This window comes from Natator depressus, chromosome 10 (genome assembly GCF_965152275.1).
Source record: "Natator depressus isolate rNatDep1 chromosome 10, rNatDep2.hap1, whole genome shotgun sequence".
NCBI classification, from domain to species: domain Eukaryota; kingdom Metazoa; phylum Chordata; order Testudines; family Cheloniidae; genus Natator; species Natator depressus.
In genome coordinates, this window is record NC_134243.1 from 13263330 (window position 1) to 13289183 (window position 25854).

The following is a 25854-nucleotide window of genomic DNA, read 5'->3' on the forward strand; positions in this document are numbered from 1 at the left end:
AGAACCAAGATCAAGTTTGGGTCATTAAAAAGACTAACTGCCCTAAGTTAGATGGTGAATTATGTAGCAGGGGAACAAAACTTTTCAGATGCAACCAAAAGATAGAGACAGATTGTCTCCTATATGGGGACAACCCTGTTGATCAGGAAATAATTTCACAACGGGATCCTCACTGAGATTTTTCCCTTTGATTTTTTTTCTCCACTTTCACTATGGGGAGTGCAGGGAGGCAGTAACCAAGCCCATTAAGCCTGGAGCTATGGAACATAATTCAGGCAGTTTGGTAAAATCAGATACATTGATACGTCAATTAAAATTGTTCAAAAAAAGCAAAGCTTTTTGTCGTGTGTTTATTCCTCTGAGGCCCAGGAGGCATCATGGTGCATATATTTATGAGTGAGAAACATCTCCCTTTTATTGCTAAGTGTTATAATGAAGTCAAGTGGAAAAGCACTATTTACTTTATATTGAAAACATCTATTGTTCATAGGCCTGGAAACATAATAATAAATAAAATCTCATATTTCAAGCTGTGTAAAACAGTTGCTTATGTAATATAGCTTTGTGTAATTTTCCATTTACAGTTTCAAAAAAGGTAATAGGAAAGCAATCAAAGCATAAAGAAAAAGCACTTTAAATGGTGCTGCAGGTAATATTTCTGTAATAGTTTCTCTTAACAATTGCAACTGTTTTTCTTCACCCTGATGCTTTCTATTTATCTCACTCATTTAATTAAAAGAAAGTCAACAGATGAAAAACCTGCTTTAACCAAATCTGAGTTAAATCAACACCATTTCTCAGTCTTGTTTTAGAATAAGAGCTGAGTATGTTCATACAATACGCAGCATGGCTGCCATTCCCAGTAGTTGCTGCTGGTGTATTTATTTGACTTTATTCACGTTCTGTAGAGATGGGCTCAATTCAAAATTTAAGATCCAAGCAGTCCTGAACTTTGAAAAAAGGCTGTCCAGTTATGAACTACATAATTTTGCCCCATTTCTAATCAACTGTGCTGTTATCACCTAATCAGGCTACACAGCATAGTTTACAGCTTGTCCATCCTTCACTACATCATTTCATTTCTGAAGGTGAATTTTGTGCTGGGAAGTCCCTGTGTAACACTTACAGACCCTGGTCATCAGCAGGCGGGATTGAATCTGGCACCTCTGGAGCTTAGTGCATGAGCCTCTACTGCATGAGCTAAAAGCCATATGGCCCTTAGGTAAGGCTTTAGAGTAGACCCATTAATCTCTCTCTCAGTGGTCTCGGGGCCACTAGTTGGGACAGAACACCACTGTGACAGTGCCCCCCTTAAGGCTTTATGGAGATATGCTTATGAATGTATATGTGACATATGCCATGTAACATATATCTGTAAAGGTTATGATCAACTGAATCTATTGATCCTATTTGTATGCATGTATCATTTTTGTATTCGAAATTATGAATATTGGCTGTGTACTGGCTTGATTTCTAAGTAGCCTCAGTAGAGCATTTGGTCAGCTTCTTGAGAAAGGAATGTGCAAATTAGGTGCCCAAACAAGAAACACTTAAAGGACAGTGAATCTTGTAAGACTCCAATCCACATAAGAAGTCTACCTGAGGACATTCAAGGAAGCATGTGAACCATGGCTGCTACCTGTAAGTTCAGAGTCATACATGGACATGTGACTTGCCCATGTGACTCCAAAACTCCATCTTGGAGCTAGACTTTGCATAGGAGAGAGGAGGGGGTTTCCACTCACAACAGAAAGTCTATATAAGCCTGTGGGAGACCCCTCCATTTTGTCTTCAGCTGGCTCAAAAGATAGCCTCTCCACCCCCAAGGATACCTGAAAGAAATTGGAACAAAGGACAGTAACTACAGGGGGTGTGAGTGATTACTGGACCCAGACTAGAAGGAGACTAGTCTGTAAAAGGAAGCTTACTGGGTGAGGTTTTTATCTGTATTCAGTTTTCTTAGACATAGACTCGCGTGTTCTATTTTATTTTGCTTGGTAACTCACTTTGTTCTGTCTGTTACTACTTGGAACCACTTAAATCCTACTTTCTATATTTAATAAAATCATTTTGTACTTATTAGTTAACCCAGAGTATGTATTAATACCTGGGGGGGAGGGGCAAACAGCTGTGCATATCTCTCAGTGTTATAGAGAGCGAACAATTTATGAGTTTACCCTGTATAAGCTTTATACAAGGTAAAATGGATTTATTTAGACCCCATTAGGAGTTGAGCATCTGAGTGTTAAAGACAGGAACACTTCTCAAGTTGCTTTCCATTAAGTCTGCAGCTTTGGGGCACCTGGTTCAGACCCTGGGTCTGTGTTGGAGCAGACTGGCATGTCTGGCTCAAAAAGACAGGGTTCTGGAGTCCCAAGCTGGCAGGGAAAGCAGGGGCAGAAGTAGTCTTGGCACATCAGCTGGCAGTTCCCAAGGGGGTTTATAGTTTACAGCTTCTCTATCCTTCACTAGAAGGTTTTAGCTCATTCATTTCTGAAGGTGAATTTTGTGCTGGGACGGCCCTGTTGTCTCCACCAAAGAGCTGTTTGGACTAGTTTTTCCTTAATTCAGGCACTGGATTAATTAAAAAGGAGAAGTGCAAACAGATTATTTGAGACTTAAAAATCAGATAACTCTCAGTATTTCAGCAAAAATCAGTTTCTCATTTTCCTTCCCTAAACAGATTCTCCCCGGAGTTTGTTCTCATCTGTTGGATTTGGAATAACAGCTGAGGAAGAGTATGGAGGCATATTAGGAAAATAACTGATTTTATGAAGAAGAAAAGGTTCATTTCACTGAGAGTAATTGGACCAAGGACAAGGGCATTCCTGGTCTATCTGGGTCCATAGAAACTCCACCTATTCAATCTCCCCTCAGGGCCGTCCTTACGCAGCCTTACGTGGCTGCGTTAGGCACTAGAAAGTTTGGGACACCATCGGGACGAGGGACAGCCTTTTTGGGATGGGCAGCAGGGCGGGTGCCCGGGGCGGCCCACCAAAGAGGGGGCTGTGCGCAGGCCCGGTCCAAAGCTCCATGCCTGCCACAGCTAGGCAGCCACGGCACTGGTTCCTGTCCGGCCCAACCCTTCCCCTCCGGCTGCTCTTGGCCAGCGGGCCCACGTGAGTATAAAGACCCAAATTCTGGTCCCTTGCTCAAAACTTGAGTGCTCCAGGACCAGTGCTTAAAGTAGCAGGATGGGGGGCCACAGACAGGGCCAAAATCAATTAATCAATCGAGCCAGATTGCTGTGGTGCACTTTAAACCCTGGTTTTAGAGCCCTGCAAATCCGCCGATACCCGCTTTGTATCTGTGGACCATTTTTGCAGATCATGGATTGGATGCAGATACAAATTTTGTATCCGCGCAGGGCTCTACCTGTTTTACCACCGCTGCTACTTGCAGATTTTTCCAGACTGCTCTAAGCTGCCCAGGACGGCAGAGGACCCGAAGGAGTGGAGCTCTCTCCATAGTGTGAAAGAGCCCCGGAGTTACTAGGGAAGGCCCTGGCTGTGCCTGGTGGGCGGTGAGCGCTCTTGGGGAAGTGCCGAGAGGGACCAGGCGTGTGCGTTTGCATTCACACTGGTCCCAGGGGCGTCGTGCCCACGGTCCCGGAAGGAGGCAGCTCCACTCGGCCAACAAACTCCCGTGACCATCCATGACATGAAGGTGGAATGATGGTGTTACCATGGTGACACAGGCACGGCGGTGCCATGGCAACGCAGGGGCTGGCACTGCAGTGATGTCAATCTTGGTGCAGCCAGTGCTGAAGTCACTGTCAGATGATGTCATTGCACAGCGGTGTTTCCATGGCAAGGCCATTGCCTTGGTGACAATGTACGCTAGCAATGATGGGGTGGGTTGATGTTGTTGCCATAGCGATGCAACCCGGCTCACTTGGCCTGGGGGTAGGAGCGGTCCCTGCGGGGGCGGGGCCAGGAGCCTGGGAGAACCGATGGCCGGGCGGGCTCCCGCTCGATTCGTTCGGTACTCGCTGGCTCCGGCCTGATTCGGCGCTCGGCTAGTAGGGCTGCTCCTCGTCCTGGGCCCGCGGCCGATCCCGGTAGAGACCCCGGCGCCGGCGCCATGTCCACGGCCATGAACTTCGGGAGCAAGAGCTTCACGCCGCGGCCGCCGGACAAGGGCGCCTTCCCCCTGGATCACTTCGGTGCGCAGCGGGATCGGGCCCTTCCCGCCCCCTGGGGACGGAGCGAGCCGCCCCCGGTGCTCCGGCCTGGAGCTATTCTGACCCCCCCCACCGCCTGGCAAACCCCCCCTCGAGTGACCCCCCCCTCCGCGGAGCCTACCCCCCGCCGGCTGACCCTCCCCTGTTCCCGCGCAGCCCGCCCCGCCCCCTCCGCCGGCTGACCCGCCCCCCTTCCCGCGCAGCCCGCCCCGCCCCGCCCCGCCCCCTCCGCCGGACGACCCCCCAGAGCAACCTACCTCAACGCGGCCCCCGAGTGCCCCCCCCGCGCAGCCCTTTGGGGCCCACCCCCCTAGTGCTCCCCCAGCTCAGCCTGCCCCGCCCCCTCCAGCGCAGTCCCCTCAGGCCCTGGTCCCCTCCCCCGGTGACCCGCCCTCGTAGCCCCCTGGGGGCCTGCCCCCGCCCTATGCGTCGGGCCCTACCAAATTCGCTGTCCTGAAAAACGCGTCCTGGACCATCAAGTCTGGTCTCTTCCCATGAAATCTGATCTTTTGTGGGCTTGTACCCTATACTGTACAGATTTCACAGGGGAGACCAGAGTATCTCAAATTGGGGGTGCTGACCCAAAAGGGAGTTGTGGGGGGGGGGGTCACAAGGTTGTTTTAGGGGGGTCATGGTATTGCCACCAGTACTTCTGCGCTGACTTCAGAGCTCAGTGGCCAGAGAGTGGTGGATGTTGACTGGGCGCCCAGCTCTGAAGGCAGCGCCCCGCCAGCAACAGCGCAGAAGTGAGGGTGGCAACACCACGCCTGCCATCCTTACTTCTGTGCTGCTCCTGGTGCCAGCTCTGCCTTCAGTGCAGAAGTAAGGGTAGCAGTACTATAATCCACCTCACACACACACACACCTACAATAACCTTGTGACCCCCTCCCTCCCACTTCTCCTTTTTGGGTCAGGACCCCTACAATTACAACACTGTGAAATTTCAGATTTAAATAGCTGAAATCAAGAAACTTGTGATTTTTAAAATCCTGCGACTGTGAAATTGACCAAAATGGACCATGACTTCAGTAGGGCCCTACTATGTGGGACAAACTCACCATCCATGGGCCTGTACTGCTGATCCCCACTGACGGCGAGCGCAGTACTCCTGACATTGCACATCTTGTGATACTGGCCATTCATCTTACAGCCCCAGCCCCTGGAGTTAAGTTTTCACATGAGAATCTCAGCTTTCACTGAAAAACCTTCCTGGTTGCAGAGTAAAGCTTGAAAACGGGACCCCCGAAACACTCAAACACCCAAAGGCAAATAAGACCCCAAATTTGTTTTCCTTAAAAATCACAAGTTTGTTATAAATCGTGTTTTGGGTGCTGATTCATGGTTCTTGACTGCACAGAGTTAATAACTGCTCACTCGTAATACTTTGTAGGATCAGGTTCAGACTTTCATATAGGTTGGTCTGTGAACTCACAAACATCTTGAGGGGGGGAGGGTCCAACCATACACAGAACTGCCCCTGTCTCCCTTACAATTTGTATCAGTGCTAGAACATCACTCCAGCTTCTTTTTTTTTATTATTGTTTTTAAATTTATTTTCTGTCCTAGGTGAATGTAAAGGATTTAAAGAGAAATTCATGAAGTGTCTGAGAGAGAATAGCTTTGAGAATGCTTTGTGCAGACAGGAATCAAAGGAATATTTAGAATGCAGAATGGAGAGGCAAGTAAATCTCTTACAAGCACTTAAGCAGATGAGTTTTCACTTCAGGCTCACTGGTGTGAGGCTGGCACATGTGTGCATCATTGCCAGAGTGTCATTCTTTGAGTGCGTGACTGTATTTGCCTGCGATATTGCAGATGACTGATTTTCTTTTTTTTTTCTTGTTGCTAGTTCCACTTGAAACAAAGGTGACCTTTTAAAGCTAGCTTCAGTGACCACACCCACTTGGGCTATCAGTAAGCATCAGAAGCGAATTCATGTAGGCATTCACGTAGTACCTTTCTTGAGTTATGGAAGTATGAAAAGAGCACGTATCCTCTTTAAAAACAGACACCCTTTTCCAATTGGAGAACTCTAACAGCATTCGCTCAAATTTTAGTCGTCATGGACTGAGACCTCTCCGAGGGCCGCTGTCACTGCAATATATAGCCAGTTCAGATGCACACAGCTCTTTCTTCTTGTGAACCAATTTCCTCTGACATCTCAGTGGCACTTGTCCTCAGTGTGGACCACATCCGTAGCATACTTAAAGTTAAGAAGTTAACCTGTTCCTGAGTTATTCAACTGGGGAGGGGAAGCATAGAAATTCTTTTTGAAGGGACATATGGTGGTTTTCACGCTTCCATTATAGTAAAATGGCACTACTTTTCACAGACATGGAGCATTTCACACTTAGCAGTTTCTACAGCTATCTTGGAAAATCAGCTCTTTCTTTTATTGTGCATATCCAAGACAGCTCAATTCCCAAATAGCCTATTGTCTTGCAGTGTGGGATATTTAATACATTTAACTAGAAAAGCTCTGGCCAAACACCAGAGCATTTACTGGACATTGCTTTTCCTGAATTGATATTGTGTGAGGTTTTGGGAGTTTGAGGGAGATGGATAGGGGTATGTGGTTAATGCGCTCTCAGCAGCACTGTTGGACCCTTTAAAAGTAAATATTGTTTTAAGTGACATTATTGCTACTGAATTAGATATTCATATTGCTAAGTTGGGAATGAAGCTCATTTTGTACCTTATGCTTTTTTTTTTATTTAGGCAACTTATGGCTAAGGAACCACTGGAAAAATTGGGATTCAAAGACCTAATAGATGAGAAATCAGAAGCAAAGCATAAAAAAGTATAATGAAGAAAAGACAACTCTACCCATGTATGGAAATCATAACGCTATTGTAGTACATATTGTACGTTCTTTTTATATCTTAATGTATTCTCTAAAGGGTTGGGGGAAACCAAAGCTCTTTATACTAAAGTAAGAGCTCTGAAAGAATAAAAGTGCTTTCCTTAGAAAATACCATTATGTTAACTATTTCACAAGAAAAACAATATTTCGTTAATTTCTTAGCATAGGCATGCAGAGCAATAAGAAAAATTTGCATCAGAGAAAACAAATGCCATTGATCAAAGTGTTTTTATTCTGTTAGATAAGTAACTCTTTGAAATAACAAAGATCCTCCACTAGAAATGGGCCTAAAAGGTAAAATCTCTTGTATGGGCAAATTGTATTATAAGTTGAAAAAGCTGGTTTTACTAGTAGGAGGCTCAGGCCTGCTTTCTCTTCTCTATTAATTACAAATGTAAGACAATTGTTGTTCTTTTCCGTATCTGTGTAACTGGACATCAAAACATTATAATAAACTTAATTTTATTGTTGGAATCTCAAAATGTAGACTTGTTTTTAACTATGAAGATGGAGCAGGTTTTAATAACTTGCTTACCGTACTGGTGCACAAATCAGCTGAAAATAGAATGCTTATATAGCACGTGATGTGCATGTGATTTTTTTTTTTAACACATATTTGTATTAAATTCACTTTCCTTTGGGATTTCTCCTCTCCACTTAGGTCCTGGTTGTGCAGCTTTTCTCTTTCACCACCATGAGAATGTTGCAGGTTGTTATCAATTTCTTACTCTAGTTATATCATAGACACTAACTCCCTCTTTAACCAGCGTACAAACATTCAGCTGATTCTACTTTATAACCATGTATAGCTCCTTAATGGTGGAGTGTCTTTGCTTCTAGTACTATGGGTGTATCATGTCTGACATGCTACAGCTTCCCTTGGACATCTCTATGGAGAAACCAGACTCTAGGCAGGGACAGTATTTAGATGCATGTCTATAATAAAACATGAATTTGGGGCTAATTGAGAGCCCCATGCCATCAGCCAGGGTGTTGCTCCCCAAAAATGATACTTCATCTCTCTTCCTACATTCTGCATCTTTACAAGCAAAACATGTATATTAAAAACATGAAGAGAACAAAAGTTCTGAGCCTAGGAAAGAAAACATGCTTGAAAGTTTGGCTCCAGAAAAATCAACTAGTGACATCACTTTGCTAGTGTAATTCTGTAGGGGGTCAGCATAGAGCGTCTTCACCAGGTGCAGCTACATCAGTGCCATTGCAGCGTTTCTGGTGGAGACCTGCCCTAAGATAGATTTGCAATGTAATCTACATATTGAATCCAAGGCCTGGTTTACACTTAGGTCAACATAGCCTTGGTGTTCAGGAGTATGAAGAATCCATACTCCTGAGTGCTGTAGGTAGGCCAAATTGACCCCCAGTGTAGATGCAGTTAATTTGGCAGAAGAATGCTTCCATCAGCCTAGCTACTGTAGCTCAGGGAGGTGGAGTTCCTACAGTGGTGGAAGTACCCCTTCTGTGTGTACACGCTACAGGATTCAGGCAGCATATCTGTGGTGCCATAGCTATGTTGCTATAGCAGTCATAGTGTGGACATGGCCTCAAAGGAAAATGAGTCTTAGTTGATGCTGATATTTAATCCAAAAGTATGCACCAATAAGGTTTGGCCAGTCAGATGGCCATCTAGAAGTGGGTTTAAAATTCAAAAATAAAAAATCAGCCACAAAATCCTCTGTGCATTTGTTTTCTTCCCAAGTACCCCAGATAGCACTCAGAGAGTAAGTAGTGCGGGGCAGGATTTGATGTTGATCTGTCTGGGGATGAGCACACGGTGCTAAACCAATAGTAATTCACTCTAGTTCACGCTGGTTTTTCTCTTTAAGTTTACAGTCTGTATTTGATGCTTCTCACATTCTCTTTCTGCTACTCTTGTTGCATCTGTCTGTTTCTCTGGTTCTCTCTTGGATGTCCTACTCAACAGGTACACCTTGATGGATGGACGTGGCATACAGAACTATTATGTTCCAACCTGATGCGATATGAACAGACCATCAACAATCCAGAGGCATCGTTGTTTGGAAACAGACTTGCCCCTATATTTTTGTACCATTCTCTTTCACCCTTTAAATTATATCCTTTACTGAGATTAATACATTTACAGAAAAGAAAGCAGAGATTTTTATTGCTGAAGCAGATATTAAAGGATTTTATATTAAACCACTGAATGAGAAATTTTCAGAGTAATAGTGTGAGAGAAAATTATTAAAATAATCTCCACTATCTTTAGAATAAAGAAATCAAATTTCATGCCTGTGTGCTCCCTGGATATTATAAGGGGAAGAGAATCCCTTCAGGCAATAAAGGAGCCCACTGGTGGTAGTGGAATAAACCAGATCTTTCTCAATGGTAGAGTTGGTTTTATCTCTAGATCTTATCCTGAAAAGATACTCCATGACTTAATTGTACAGTATTAGGGAAAACATGCATCAGATGCAGCAACTCCACAAGACAGAAGCGCGGGGTTGAGAATTTTGACCCCCCCACCCTTTGGACCCAATTTTCATTGCCCCAATCCACAAATGAATCTTGCCCTGCCTGTGCTGAAAGGTCAGTCAGCTCCACAGCACCATCCCTCTTGGCCTAAAAGCGAGGGTTCTCTGTGGCTGGGGCTCTGTGGAAAGTAAGTGTCTGGGGAGGGGTGAGGCACAAAGCCTCTGGCTCTGTGGTGATTATCTGGAGAGGGCAATATACTCTGGGGTGTAGTTCAGGCTTTAAGGTGGGCCCCAGGACAGCCATGATACGGGAAAGGTCTTGATAGAGATGCTCCAATGCAACTCAGCGGGGGCGGCGGGGGGGCATTCTAAGTCCCTTCCCTTCGCCATCACCATGGAATAACCTGGGAGCAGCCCTGCAAGTGGAACTTCCTAGAATTTCCTTTTTTTCCTACTCCCACAGGTCCTGCAGGAAGACGGGCTGATCCAGGCCATCTTTTGCCAGGCAAGTTCCTTTTAAACTTCAACTCTGCTTGTGGGAGCAGGATTTGTGCCTCCTGGGCGTGCCTTAAAATGACACCTGCATTTAAACCAAAGCAAACTAATGAGCTAGTGGTTTATCTTCCTGTTCCTAGATCCAGGAGCAAGCCCTTCTTATGGTAAGGTGTATTCTGGCAGGACTGGGCTGAGAGCAGAGGGTTTGCTGTGTCTCAGGTTGACCGATCTCCGCCCATAGCAGTATGAATTAACTCGCCACTCTTCCGCCCATGGCACGAGAAGCAAGGTCGATTATGTGCCTAAACATTGGTTCCATGTCAGACTGAGTCCTAAGCAGGGTTGTGCCTCTTGTATCTTCCATCACCTTCAATCACCTACAAAAGCTGTAGCAAAGCGCCACCTCGTGGAAAGCTGGGGCAACTGTGGAGAATCAGATGAATAGGTTTCAGAGTAGCAGCCGTGTTAGTCTGTTTCCGCAAAAAGAACAGGAGTACTTGTGGCACCTTAGAGACTAACAAATGTATTAGAGCATAAGCTTTCGTGAGCTACAGCTCACTTCATCGGATGCATTGAATGGAACATATAGTAAGATATATATATATATATATATATATATACACACACACACAGATAAGTTGGAAGTTACCATACAAACTGAGAGGCTAATTAGTTAAGACGAGCTATTATCAGCAGGAGAAAAAAACTTTTGTAGTGATAATCAAGATGGCCCATTTAGACAGTTGACAAGAAGGTGTGAGGATACTTAACTTAAGGAAATAGATTCAATATGTGTAATGATCCAGCCACTCCCAGTCTCTATTCAAACCGAAGTTAATGGGTATAGTAATTCAAACTCAGCAGTTTCTCTTTGGAGTCTGTTTTTGAAGCTTTTCTGTCGCAAAATTGCCACCCTTAAATCTTTTACTGAGTGGCCAGAGAGGTTGCAGTGTTCTCCTACCGGTTTTTGAATGTTATGATTCCTGATGTCAGATTTGTGTCCATTTATTCTTTTGCGTAGAGACTGTCCAGTTTGGCCAATGTACATGGCAGAGGGGCATTGCTGGCACATGATGGCATATATCACATTGGTAGATGTGCAGGTGAATGAGCCCCTGATGGCATGGCTAATGTGATTAGGTCCTATGATGGTGTCACTTGAATAAATATGTGGACAGAGTTGGCATCAGGCTTTGTTGCAAGCATAGGTTCCTGGGTTAGTGTTTTTGTTGTGTCGTGTGTGGTTGTTGGTGAGTATTTGCTTCAGGATGGGGGGCTGTCTGTAAGTGAGGAGTGGTCTGTCTCCCAAGATCTGTGAGAGTGAAGGATCATTTTTCAGGATAGGTTGTAAATCTTTGATGATGCGCTGGAGAGGTTTTAGTTGGCAGCTGAAGGTGACGGCGAGTGGCGTTCTGTTATTTTCTTTGTTGGGCCTGTCCTGTAGTAGGTGACTTCTGGGTACTCTTCTGGCTCTGTCAATCTGTTTTTTCACTTCAGCAGGTGGGTATTGTAGTTGTAAGAATGCTTGATAGAGATCTTGTAGGGTTGCTGAATAAGGATCAACTGAGACACTTCAATGTTCAAACTACTAAACTAAATGTAGTTCTAGCTGGTGTGGGAAAAAATAGCTTACTCCTATATACCCAGTACTGACTCGTGCACTGGCTGTCTGGGGCAATAGTGGAAATCAAGCCATTTATCTAAGAGATCTTAATCTATTAATGCCTACAGCTTTCCTTTCTATGTGGTTTAATTCCCATGGTAACTCCAGGCTTTCTACTAGTTATAGTCCAATCACAATAAACCTCTGAGAGGTTGTAGCTCAGTAAAACTCTGAGCACTGTATCTAATGACAGCATCACCCAAGGAATCTCTTAGTTATGATTAAAGTCAGTTTAGCCAAAACCTTTTAAATGTGAATATTGCAGTTATTTCCGCAAAGTGAATACTGCCATGAGGTAGCCCTTCTTTGGCCTCGCAGTGTGACCTTAACCACTCAGAACCTCAATGTATCCACCCATGTAATGGGGCTATTAGGACTTAGCTGGCTTACAGACATTAACATTTCTAAAGCCCCTGGAGTACCTTGCAGGAACAGTACTATATAAAGGCCTGATCCAGCTTCCATTGAGTCATTCCATTACAACATTGCTCCTACACAGACTGTATTGTACAGTTTTGAGAGCTGAGTTCCTTCCACCCCACTTATCTTTATCAAACAGTTCTTAAACTCACACACCACATCATGGGGAGTTTGTTTTCAGCTGTGTTCTGGTTCATCATAACAACCTGCAACGCGTGATTTATGAGATGTTACAGGCCGAAGTTTCTCCTTGGAACGTTCACCTGTCACATTGGAAAGGGGACAAATACAAAATCGATGAAAAGACACTGTAATCAGACACTTATGTAAGTTCAGGCCACAGCAAATGAGCTGGACAGCACATCCACCTACGCTGCTTCCTGTAGATAAGAAGCCACAGTGGCTTCAGCCGCAACTGTTGGCTCCTCCCTCTGCAGCCTTTAAGATCCTGTGTGTTTTTTTTCGCACCTGTGGAACTGTGTCTGAGCGCTGGCATCAGTCAGGCATGAGTGTGGGAGGGGGTCTCTGGAAGAGTGAGACCTGTCAAGTAGCCCTGATGCTACATGAGACCTCCATCATGGAGGTCTCAACCACCCACCCTTTCTTTACAGAGAGATGAGGCCTGAAATTTTCTCTTCTGACATGGGCTCATAGTATGAAAAAAGCCGAGAACTGCTGGCCTCAAAGCAACAACCCTTTGGCAGGATGGCCTGTAACTTCCTTTTGTATTCTATATAGACTATATTAGCCTTGCAAAATGGTCACAAAGCTATCAGCCTAGGCACAAAATCAATTTGACCTTCCTTTGTCATAATGTTTAATTAGTGTGAACTGCTCCACCTCAACCACACCAAAGTGTTTCTTAAGTGAAATATTCCTGACAGACTATTAGCCTGGCTTGATTAATTTTATACTAAGGGTACGTCTACACTACAAAATTAGGTCGAATTTATAGAAGTCGGTTTTTTAGAAATCGTTTTTATATAGTCGATTGTGTGTGTCCCCACACAAAATGCTCTAAGTGCATTAAGTGCATTAACTCGGCGGAGTTCTTCCACAGTACCGAGGCTAGTGTCGACTTCTGGAGTGTTGCACTGGGGGCAGCTATCCCACAGTTCCCGCAGTCTCCGCTGCCCATTGGAATTCTGGGTTGAGATCCCAATGCCTGATGGGGCAAAAAACATTGTCGCGGGTGGTTCTGGGTACATGTCATCAGGCCCCCCTTCCCTCCCTCCCTCTGTGAAAGCAACGGCAGACAATCATTTCACGCCTGTTTTCCTAAGTTACCTGTGCAGACGCCATACCACAGCAAGCATGGAGCCCGCTTAGCTCACTGTCACAGTATGTCTCCTGGGTGCTGACAGACGCGGTACTGCATTGCTACACAGCAGCAGCAACCCATTGCCTTGTGGCAGCAGACGGTACAATAGGCCTGAAAACCATCCTCATCATGTCCGAGGTGCTCCTGGCCGCCTCGGTAAGGTCGGTCAGGAGAACCTGGGCAGATATGGGTGCAGGGACTAAATTAGGAGTGACTCGACCAGGTCATTCTCTTTAGTCCTGCAGGCAGTCCTATTGTACCATCTTCTGCCGAGCAGCCAGGAGATGTGGATGGCTTCCAGTCCTTCTGCACCATCTGCTGTCAGCCAAAGATGTAAACGTAGATGGAGTGGATCAAAACAAGAAATAGACCAGATTTGTTTTGTATTCATATGCTTCCCCCCCGCCCCCGTGAAGTCCTGCCTGAAATACCAGAGGGAGGGATAACTTAGTGGGTTGAGCATTGGCCTGCTAAACCCAGGGTTTTGAGTTCAATCCTTGAGGGGGCCATTCTGTGTGACAGTTGTTTTTGTTTCTCCTTGAGGTAAAGCCACCCCCTTTGTTGATTTTAATTCCCTGTAAGCCAACCCTGTAAGCCATGTCGTCAGTCGCCCCTCCCTCCGTCAGAGCAACGGCAGACAATCATTCTGTGCCTTTTTTCTGTGCAGACGCCATACCATGGCAAGCATGGAGCCCACTCAGATCACTTTGTCAATTAGGAGCACATTAAACACCACGCACATTATCCAGCAGTAGATGCAGCACCAGAACCTGGTAAAGCGAAACCGGGCGAGTAGGCGATGTTAGCGTGGTGACAAGAGTGATGAGGACATGGACACAGACTTCTCTCAAAGCATGGGCCCTGGCAATGCATGCATCATGGTGCTAATGGGGCAGGTTCATGCTGTGGAATGTCGATTCTGAGCCCAGGAAACAAGCACAGACTGGTGGGACTGCATAGTGTTGCAGGTCTGGGACGATTCCCAGTGGCTGCGAAACTTTCGCATGCATAAGGGCACTTTCATGAAACTTTGTGACCTGCTTTCCCCTGCCCTGAAGCGCATGAATACCAAGATGAGAGCAGCCCTCACAGTTGAGAAGCGAGTGGCAATAGCCCTGTGGAAGCTTGCAATGCCAGACAGCTACCGGTCAGTTGGGAATCAATTTGGAGTGGGCAAATCTACTGTGGGGGCTGCTGTGATGCAAGTAGCCAACACAATCAAAGATCTGCTGATATCAAGGGTAGTGACCCTGGGAAATGTGCAGGTCATAGTGGATGGCTTTGGGGCAATGGGATTTTCTAACTGTGGTGGGGCGATAGTCGGAACCCATATCCCTATCTTGGCACCGGAGCACCAAGCCGGTGAGTACGTAAACTGCAAGGGGTACTTTTCAATAGTGCTGCAAGCACTGGTGGATCACAAGAGACGTTTCAGCAACATCAACGTGGGATGGCCGGGAAAGGTACATGATGCTCGCATCTTCAGGAACTCTCATCTGTTTCAAAAGCTGCAGGAAGGGACTTTATTCCCAGACCAGAAAATAACCGTTGGGGATGTTGAAATGCCTATAGTTATCCTTGGAGACCCAGCCTACCCCTTAATGCCATGGCTCATGAAGCCGTACACAGGCAGCCTGGACAGCAGTCAGGAGCTGTTCAACTACAGGCTGAGCAAGTGCAGAATGGTGGTAGAATGTGCATTTGGACATTTAAAGGCGCACTGGTGCAGTTTACTGACTCACTTAGACCTCAGCGAAACCAATATTCCCACTGTTATTACTGCTTGCTGTGCGCTCCACAATATCTGTGAGAGTAAGGGGGAGATGTTTATGGCGGGGTGGGAGGTTGAGGGAAATGGCCTGGCTGCTGGTTATGCGCAGCCAGACACCAGGGCAGTTAGAAGAGTACAGGAGGGCATGGTGCGCATCAGAGAAGCTTTGAAAACCAGTTTCATGACTGGCCAGGCTAAAAGTTCTGTTTGTTTCTCCTTGATGAAACCCGCCGCCCCTTGGTTTACTCTACTTCCCTGTAAGCTAACCATCCTTCCCTCCTCCCTTCGATCACCGCTTGCAGAGGCAATAAAGTCATTGTTGCTTCACATTCATGCATTCTTTATTAATTCATCACACAAATAGGGGGATAACTGCCAAGGTAGCCCGGGAGGGGTGATGGAGGAGAGAAGCAATGGGAGGGGTGGTGGAGGAGGGAAGGACAAGGCCATACAGCACTTTAAAAGTTTAAAACTTTAAAACTTATTGAATGCCAGCCTTCTGTTGCTTGGGCAATCCTCTGGGGTGGAGTGGCTGGGTGGCTGGAGGCCCCCCCACCGCGTTCTTGGGCGTCTGGGTGAGGAGGCTATGGAACTTGGGGAGGAGGGCGGTTGGTTACACAGGGGCTGTAGCGGCGGTCTGTGCTCCAGCTGCCTTTCCTGCAGCGCATCCATATGCTGGAGCATATTAGTTTGATCCTCCAGCAGCCTCAGCATTGAATCCTGCCTCCTCTCATCATGCTGCCACCACCTTTCAGCTTCAGCCCTCTCTTCAGCCCGCCACTTACTCTCCTCAGCCCACCACCTCTCCTCCCGGTCATTTTGTGCTTTCCTGCACTTTGACATTGTCTGCCTCCATGCATTCATCTGTGCTCTGTCAGTGTGGGAGGACACATGAGCTCAGAGAACATTTCATCACGAGTGCGTTTTTTTCACCTTCTAATCTTCACTAGCCTCTGGGAAGGAGAAGATCTTGTGATCCCTGAAACACATGCAGCTGGTGGAGAGAAAAAAGGGGACAGTGGTATTTAAAAAGACACATTTTATAGAACAATGGGTACACTCTTTCACGGTAAACCTTGCTGTTAACATTACATACATAGCACATGTGCTTTCGTTCCAAGGTTGCATTTTGCCTCCCCACACCATGTGGCTAGCCCCTCCCCCCTCCCCGTGGCTAACAGCAGGGAACATTTCTGTTCAGCCACAGGTAAACAGCCCAGCAGGAACGTGCACCTCTGAATGTCCCCTTAAGAAAAGCACCCTATTTCAACCAGGTGACCATGAGTGATATCACTCTCCTGAGGATAACACAGAGAGATAAAGAATGGATGTTGTTTGAATGCCAGCAAACATACACTGCAATGCTTTGTTCTACAATGATTCCCGAGTACGTGCTACTGGCCTGGAGTGGTAAAGTGTCCTACCATGGTGGACGGAATAAGGCTGCTCTCCCCAGAAACCTTTTGCAAAGGCTTTGGGAGTACATCCAGGAGAGCCGCAAATGCCAGGGCAAATTAATCATTAAACATGCTTGCTTTTAAACCATGTATAGTATTTTAAAAGGTACACTCACCAGAGGTCCCTTCTCCGCCTGGCGGGTCCAGGAGGCAGCCTTGGGTGGGTTCAGGGGGTACTGGCTCCAGGTCCAGGATGAGAAACAGTTCCTGGCTGTTGGGAAAACCGGGTTTCTCCGCTTGCTTGCTGTGAGCTATCTACAACGTCATCATCATCATCTTCCTCGTCCCCAAAACCTGATTCCGTGTTGCCTCCATCTCCATTGAAGGAGTCAAACAACACAGCTGGGGTAGTGGTGACTGAACCACCTAAAATGGCATGCAGCTCATCATAGAAGCAGCATGTTTGGGGCTCTGACCCGGAGCGGCCATTTGCCTCTCTGGTTTTCTGGTAGGCTTGCCTCAGCTCCTTAAGTTTCATGTGGCACTGCTTTGGGTCCCTGTTATGGCCTCTGTCCTTCATGCCCTGGGAGATTTTGACAAATGTTTTGGCATTTCGAAAACTGGAACGGAGTTCTGATAGCACGGATTCCTCTCCCCATACAGCAATCAGATCCCGTACCTCCCGGTCAGTCCATGCTGGAGCTCTTCTGCGATTATGGGACTCCATCATGGTCACCTCTATTGATGAGCTCTGCATGGTCACCTCTGCTGATGAGCTCTGCACTCACCTGCAGCTTGCCATGCTGGCCAAACAGGAAATTGATATTCAAAAGTTCGCGGGCCTTTTCCTGTCTACCTAACCAGTGCATCTGAGTTGAGAGTGCTGTCCAGAGTGGTCACAATGGAGCACTCTGGGATAGCTCCCGGAGGCCAATACTGTCTAATTGCGTCCACAGTACCCCAAATTTGACCCAGCAAGGCCGATTTCAGCACTAATCCCCTTATCGGGGGTGGAGTAAGGAAATCGATTTTAAGAGCCCTTTAAGTCGAAAAAAAGGGCTTCGTCGTGTGGACGGGTGCAGGGTTAAATCGATTTAACGCTGCTAAATTTGACCTGAACTCCTAGTGTAGACCAGGGCCAAGTCTCAAGACTTTTATCCACAAGAGTCTTTATTCTTAGATCCAGGTTAACAACATGGAGATATGCAAAAGCACAAATGGGAGGCAAGTGCCCCACTCCCAGTGGCTGTCAATGGGAGTTGGGTGCCTCGCTACCCTTCCCCCAGGTTTTTTAATCACTCCTGTTTCTTTGAGGAACTCTGGCAAAGCTGAGTTCCCATCAACATAGGAGATATTATTGGTTTTTTGGCTTGCACATTTCATGATAAAATGCTTTGGAATGTAGCTAATAATTCCATATGGCTTCCAACGCAAAATGTCAGCGTCATCGCTTGAGACAAAGGCTTTGGAGATAGCAATCCAGATCAGTTGCGTAGGCATGCAGAGTTCCTGTTAAGCAGCAGCATGTGCTTTAATTTCCTGGGGCCCACTCTTCTTATGGTGCAGTGGCAGCGTAATGGCACATCCTCACCTCGAGTGGCACCCCTTCGTGACTCAGGGTGCAATGTTTCCCGGGGTCCTCATCCCTGGCACTCCCCCAGTAACCACTTCTTCAGCCCTTCAGTGGGCTGGCTCTCTCTGGGTCCTCTGTAGTCTGGACCTCCAGCCAGGTCACATAAAAGTGAATCCCCTTCCGGAACACTCAAAGTTCCAACATAAACAAAAGATCCTTTGCCTCTCCTGGGTTCAACTCACAGTTCTTCTTGATGGTCTCTTCATTTTCCTGCTCCTTAGAGGCCCTAGCTCAGGACTCCCCAACAGGAGCATTTCCTGCTCCCTGTGGGCCTCTTCTATTCCCTGTGCCCCTTCCATAACACTGCCCCAGGAATACCTCCCTGGACACCTGGTCCCTTGTTCCAGGGGTCCACCACAGAGCTTAGTGCGACTCTTGTAGCTCAGCTCTCCAGCTCCAAACTGCTAGGCCTTCCCTGGCAGAAAAGTCCTACAGTCTCTCTCCACACTGAGTTCCCTCAGCCTGCTTATTAGGTCCAGCTGTCTAATGGATCATCACCTAGGTCTGCCCTCTGTGGCAGGGAGGCAATGAATCACCTCAGAAGAGAAACATATCTCTAATTTTTTTTCCCTTTCTCTTGCAGGCGATGGGAGAGCCCCATCACAGGCAGTTTTCATTGTTCTTCATGGGGCCTTTTAGACAACTCACTGATGGCTCTCTTTCTGTCTAACTTCTGGGTTAGCCATTGGTTTCTGGATGACGTCACTTCTTCAGGAGATTGTCAGGTCAATAGGGGGCAGGTCAACAGATGAACTAATGTGTGCATCAATTTCCATTGCTTACTAACCCCCACCCGGGTCTGGTTGAATGAATGCCATACTCCAAACAACATGAAGACCTGACAGTCATTGTATTGCATTGGTGAGCCTTAGTTTTGTCATGAGCCAAGGTGAGAAATAACCTAGCAAAGAGAAGAGTCAGATGCAGAAGTAAATGCTGTAATTATCAACAGTCAGTCTCGAGGGGAGTCAGTATGATGAGTTGGAATGATTCAGGCTTGTTTCTTTAATCGAGTGGTTTAAAAAGCACCAGATGTGGGCTGTCACTTCCCTCCTTTCAGGGGGCAGGGTACTTCTTCTTCTTATTATTTTTTTTTTCAGTTTCAACAACAGCTTTCCAGGACCTGGCTGATGAGGTTCCTTGTTTGCTTTTTGGATTCCCCGGTGCTAACAAGCCCTGTTGAATGGGAGTTCATTGTTCTATCACACCTGATACGAATGGCCTGATCCTGACCTCACTGATACAGGTGCTGAATCAAAAGGAACATGTTGGAAGGCAAGTACACAGGTGCCAATGCTCTGGGAGCCTGGCAGCAGGCCCAACAAAAACTTCTCAAATTGTTTGCATTCCAGATTGTAGCAAGTTCTGATGTAAATGCTCTGGAAGTGTTAATGGCTCTCCTTATGGGACAAAGCATAGAAATTAGGGCAGTCACTTAATTGCAATTAACTCATGCGATTAACTCAAAAAATTAATTGTGATTAGGGCTGTCAAGCGATTAAAAAATTAATCACGATTAATCGTGCAATTAATCGCACTGTTAAACAATAATAGAATACCATTTATTTAAATATTTTTGGGTGTTTTCTACATTTTCAAATATATTGATTTCAATTACAACACAAAATACAAAGTATACAGTGCTCACTTTATTATTTTTTTATTACAAGTATTAGCACTGTAAAAAAACAAAAACAAAAGAAATTGTATTTTTCAATTCACCTAATACAAGTACAGTAGTGCAATCTCTTCATCATGAAAGTTGAACTTACAAATGTAGAATTATGTACAAAAAAACTGCATTCAAAAATAAAACAATGACAAATTTTAGAGCCTGCAAGTCCACTGAGTCCTATCTCTTGTTCAGCCAGTCACTCAGACAAACAAGTTTGTTTACATTTACAGGAGATAATGCTGCCCTCTTCTTATTTAAAATGTCACCAGAAAGTGAAAACAGGCATTTGCATGGCACTTTTGTAGCTGGCATTGTAAGGTATTTACGTGCCAGATGTGCTAAACATTCAGGCCCCTTCAGGCTTTGGCCACCATTCCAGAGGACATGCTTCCATTCTGATGATGCTTGTTAAAAAAAAAAAAAAGCGTTAATTAAATTTGTGACTGAACTCCTTGGGGGAGATTTGTATGTCCCCTGCTCTGTTTTACCTGCATTCTGCCATATATTTCATGTTATAGCAGCCTCGGGTGATGACCCAGCACGTTATTCATTTTAAAAACACTTTCAATGCAGCTTTGACAAAACGCAAAGAAGGTACCAATGTGAGATTTCTAATAGATATAGCTACAGCACTCAACCCAAGGTTTAAGAATCTGAAGTGCCTTCCAAAATCTGAGAGGGATGAGGTATGGAGCATTTCAGAAGTCTTAAAAGAGCAACATTCCGATGCAGAAACTACAGAACCCAAACAACCAAAAAAGAAAATCAACCTTCTGCTGATGGCATCTGACTCAGATAATGAAAATGAACATGTGTTGGTCCGCACTGCTTTGGATTGTTATCTAGCAGAACCTATCTTCAGCATTGACGCATGTCCCCTGCAGTGGTGGTTGAAGCATGAAGGAACATATGAATCTTTAGCGCATCTGGCACGTAAATATCTTGTGACGCCGGCTGTAACAGTGCCATGAGAACACATGTTCTCACTTTCAGGTGACATTGTAAACAAGAAGCGGTCAGCATTATCTCCTGCAAATGTAAACAAACTTGATTGCCTGAGCGATTGGCTGAACAAGAAGTAGGACTGAGTGGACTTGCAGGCTCTAAAATTTTACATTGTTTTATTTTTGAATGCAGTTTTTTTGTACGTAATTCTAAATTTGTAAGTTCAACTTTCAAGATAAAGAGATTACACTACAGTACTTGTAATGGGGGAGTTGAAAAATACTATTTCTTTTGTTTTTTACAGTGAAAATTCTTGTAATAAAAAAAATAAAGTGAGCACTGTACACTTTGTATTTTATATTGTAATTGAAATCAATATATTTAAAAATGTAGAAAACATCCAAAAATATTTAAATCAATGGTATTCTATTATTAACAGTGTGATTAATCACACGATTAATCACAATTAATTTTATTAATCGTGATTCATTTTTTTAATCACTTGACAGCCCTAATAGAAATACATGTAGCCCCTACAAATATCCGTCCAGCTATACTTTGGGCACAGGCCTGGGCTCTGGCCTTCCCTGTGGACTTGCTATGATACTCTAGGGGACAAATCCTTCAAACAGACAGGACTCTGACCATAGCTGAGTCAGTGCTGTTCTTCTGCTCAGGAAAAGCAGGATTTGGGGGAGCCAGCACAGAGGGTCCAGATTCCTGCATGTCATGGCATGCTGCCCTTTGGGGGCTACTGGCATACTTGGATCCACTAGCCCTTCCTTTCACTCACGGAGGGTGGGGATGTAGGACTGGCATCTGAGTTACTGCAACCTTGATGCTTCAGGAGCAGCCTTGGGGTGAAATCCTGGCCCCATTGAACTCCCATTGACTTCAATAGGCCAGGATTTCACCTACAGAATGACCTGCTGTCATGCTGAGGATTTCCTCACTGGGGGGTTATTCAGGCAGTGCAGTGACCGAACAATTTGCTCCATGCCCATGAAACATCCGCTGACTTCATGGGAGATCAGAAAAGCAGCAAAGACAGAGAGTCAGGATTAAGATCTGCCGGGAGGATCCAAGAGCAGAATTTTTCCCTTCCTTTTAAATCCAGGGTGCATTCAGCATTGCACAGAAGCTGCAGGGCAGGGCAGTGCTGAGAAAATCATTAAGAATGCAGGCCGCTGAACTGAACAAGAAGAAATCATCAGTAGCGGATGAGGTCTGAAGTCACCATTAATAAATATCAATACAAAATGTCAGGGGACTGAGTCAATGAGTTTAATGAGGCTGGCTCAGTCTGAGTGCTTTCATTTATCTGTGATAGCAGAAAATTCCCATTTGAGGTAGCTTCCCTTTCCACTTGGGCTTCTGTGTCTTGGGTTTAATCTGAGTTCAATTTATGCAGGCTGCTGACTAAAAGGTGCAGGAAAGCATCATTAACCCTTTGAGTTCCCCACCTTGTGCTACGTCCTAGCCACTTACAGAGCACACATTTTCAGGGGCCCGTAGTCTGGCCCAGTGTGTGTATGTCTCCAGAGCATGAGCTCAGATAAGCTGCAAAGGCAGCATCAGCATGTGTCCATATCCTGGCTATATATTTCTGTCACTCCATCTCTGTCCAGACAATCCACAGCTGGCTCATCTAGATACAGTAGGTGTTTATGCCATCATGCCTGTGAGTACCCACCTCAGATTATCTCAACCAGGAGTACCAATACACACATTATTGCCATCGCTGGCTCAGGTGGTACCAGTCTATGTGCATAGACTATGACACTCTACCCTGGCATGCCCCTCTTTGGCTTCTGTTGAGAATCAATGTGATATCATGCAGATGAGCTGAATTTGCTCTTCAGTTCAGTCCCTGCCTCCCTGAGAGTCTGGGAGCACTGCAGAGGCAGCAAGCATACCTCCAGGGGAGTGCCTTGCACCATGTAGAAGTGGACAGCATGGGAACGGTGTTGATCCACTCTAGATGGAGCTACGTCCAGCCCTCCTTACCTGGGGAGACGTGTAATGTGTGTGGTATAAGAACCTATGTAGAACAGAATCCATGTAGGGCCTTTGCTTGGGGAAATGTGGTGCTGGGGGAATCCCAGAGTTCATCCCCATCCCCTCAAAAAGAATCCGGAGAGGGAGGAATGAATTTTGCCTGGAATCTCTGCCCCCAGCTTCTTAAATATTCACTCCAGGACGTTTGCAGGAGTAGCTGCTCTGGTGCCAGCTAACATGGCTAATTTAAAGCAGAGAATGTTCTGGGTTGATGGCTTCATCTGGGCTGCCAGTGTGTGTAAGTGATAAGCAGGCTGGTGTTGTTTATTGTTGAATCCTGAGCTGGCTAATATTTTAAATCATTCTGGCACTAATAGGTTGGGCTGGCTGGTACGGCAAATCACTCAGTGGCACTAAAAATGTGGGCTGACTGATATATTAAACCCACTACTGCAATAATAACCTGGGCTGGCTGGTACATGGAATCAAGTTGGCACCTATAACCTGGGCTGGTTGGTTTAATAAAGCACTCTTACAGAGGTCCCCTGGGCTGGCAGCTGGTCTAAAAAATCCATGGGTACAAAGAGCCTGGAAATGGTTGCTCTGTCTGTCTCTCTCCTGCCATTTTCTAAGCTGGCTTGGATCACTTTTATAACCCTTGGTAAAACAGTTTATTTTTTGCACCTGTTTATTGTAGCACTGAAGAAGTTTGGCTGCAGGTTCTCATGATGTCTTCATGCTCCCGCATGGCTTTGGCTGTGGAGCCGTGCTGCCCTCTCTTGCTAGAAGTAATCACTGAAAGCAAAAATATTTAACCAATATAATAAGGGTACAGCAGATATTTCTGGTTATGTTGTATGTTAGATGCCAAGTTATAAAGCCTTCCCAAAGCTATTCAGACCATTTTGTCGTATGGTATGCAAAAGGCAGGATTGTTAGAGCAACTTGGGACTTAGAACTGATTAATTTTTTTTTAATTGTGGTGAATTTTTTCCATAAAACATTTTTTGGGGGGAGGGGAAATTGCGGGGAACATTGCCACCCTTCTCCAGCTAGCTCTGCTTCTTTCCTCTGCCAAACAGCCTCTTTCCAGAGAACCTTAAATTCTGCCTAACGTTGTGTCCCCATCAATGCTCTGCAGTACTAGCATTTAGCCACGGAGGGCGACATGGTCTCATATGTTTGAATGGGTCTGACATTCCAGCCAGCAGAGGGCATTGGTACAAAGCATGGTTGGAAGACAGACTGACACATATGCCATATTATTATGAAGATTTACTACTTTTCTCTTCTCTGGGCCCAGTTTTTAAAGTCCTCTTTCTGAGGTACTAGGGCCAGAAGTGACCTACTGTTACTTCCTTTTTCTCTCTCTCACAGAATGCTCCTGTCATGGTCTTGCTTGCAGGCAGCATTATCACTTCCATGTTCTATATAGTGCATCACTTACAAGAACCACCAGTTCCCCATCTGCATGCAGCATTCAGCCCTTGGCATGCTTACTTTCACTTTCATCTCTGAATCACAGTGAGACATTGTGCCATGCAAATGGCTGGTTCGCATGTCTCAGAGCTGTTCCCGTAAGGATGTGCATTTGAATAGGAAGAGATTAAATTACTGGAATTGAGCAAAACCAATTTCCCTGGTAAGTGCTTGCCTTGCATGCTGTACACTGTGGAACCCGTCCTGCTGCAGTCTCCTGCTAGGAATGAATTGATGATCGCCAGCACTGAGAAATCACTTCAGCTTTACTTGAATAAGCTGATACGTACTTAGGGTCTGCGTCTCCTCTCACTCACTCCAACTTTCCCCCACTGGGCCAATTCTGCTCTCACTTTCATCACTGTAAATCAGGAGTAATTCCGCTGAGGTTAGTGGATTAATAATGGTGTAAATGAGATCCGAATCAGGCCTACTGACTTCTGAGGAGTTTCCCCTGCAGTAAGTGTGTGCAGAACAGGGCTCATTGGTAGGGCCGGATTCTCAGCTGATGTAAAACTGTTTAGCACCATCAAAGTGAATGGAGCTATGCCACCTTACTCCAGCTGAGGATATGGCCCCAGATGTAATATTTCACACATACAAAACTGGTTCTGTTCACTAGTGACAAGGGATCCATACACGTATGTGAGTTTCATGTAGTGTGTTATATAGTTTATGTTACAAAGCAGAGGAATACAAATATGCAAGTATCCCAAGTAGTGGGCGTGCTGAAAGCCATTGAATCCAACTGCAAACCCTGTATATGATGGAAACCACTTCAAGCCAGGGGTGCGGCAGCACCTCCAGCACCCCTAGTTCCAGCACCAGTGGCCATTAAAGCAGAAAAGCAGCTGTGGCCATTAACGTTTCCTTTTGTGATTTCCCCTTGAGCACTTTGTATGAGTGAGACTCAGGACTCCAAATAATGTGAGGTGAAAATGGACATGATCAGGGTGCGGCTGGGGGCAGAGCTCACTGGCTGTTATGGTAACAGATTGAAAATGTGGGTTATGTGTCCAAAGTATCTAGACAAACCTCCCAGAAGCATCCAAGAAATCAAGCTCTTCTCCTTCCTCCTGCCCACGACCAGCCTAACTCTTCCTGTTCTCTCCCTCTTGTGTGCACCAGGAGTCCCGGTGAAGTCAATAGGTCTGCTTGTGTGACTGTTAGCCGATGGGAGGATGGGGCTCACAATCAGTCCAGGTCTCTGTAGTCATGGCACTGTGCTTTTGAGATGGACCATGTGCTACTGGAATGCAGTGATGCTGAAATTACACAGGCCCTAAGCCTCCAAGCAGCCCCATCTCGGTGCAGTCCTGGATTTACATGTATCCCCCCGACTTCTGGCACAGGTGCAGGGGTCTGCCTGGGAAAGCTGTTTGCAGGGATGAGGCTGAAGATTGTCACTTTGCTACTTTATCACCCCTGCCTAATTTTCCTTTGCACTTTCATAGCCTGCTTCATCTTGGCAACATCTGATGTACATGAATCCATCCTCATGATTCCTCTTGGGAGGGAGTTGAGGGTTCTTGTCCCTGTTCTATGAAGGGAGATTTG

At 45.7% G+C, this 25854-nt stretch overlaps 1 protein-coding gene across 1 annotated transcript; it reads left to right on the top strand.

Annotated features, from left to right (window-relative positions):
- Positions 1 to 3925: 3925 nt before the first annotated feature.
- COX19 (cytochrome c oxidase assembly factor COX19) lies at positions 3926 to 7523 on the top strand. The gene is made up of 3 exons (XM_074964587.1): positions 3926 to 4165; positions 5751 to 5862; positions 6903 to 7523. The coding sequence occupies exons 1-3, from the start codon at positions 4084 to 4086 to the stop codon at positions 6988 to 6990; spliced, it is 282 nt and encodes a 93-aa protein (XP_074820688.1). The 5' UTR covers positions 3926 to 4083; the 3' UTR covers positions 6991 to 7523.
- Positions 7524 to 25854: the final 18331 nt, after the last annotated feature.

Coding starts and splice junctions, on each gene's coding strand:
- COX19 (XM_074964587.1), top strand. CDS start 4,084: ATGTCCACGGCCATGAACTTCGGGAGCAAGAGCTTCACGCCGCGGCCG. Junction 4,166..5,750: donor CTTCCCCCTGGATCACTTCG/GTGCGCAGCGGG, acceptor TTTCTGTCCTAG/GTGAATGTAAAGGATTTAAA. Junction 5,863..6,902: donor TTAGAATGCAGAATGGAGAG/GCAAGTAAATCT, acceptor TTTTTTATTTAG/GCAACTTATGGCTAAGGAAC.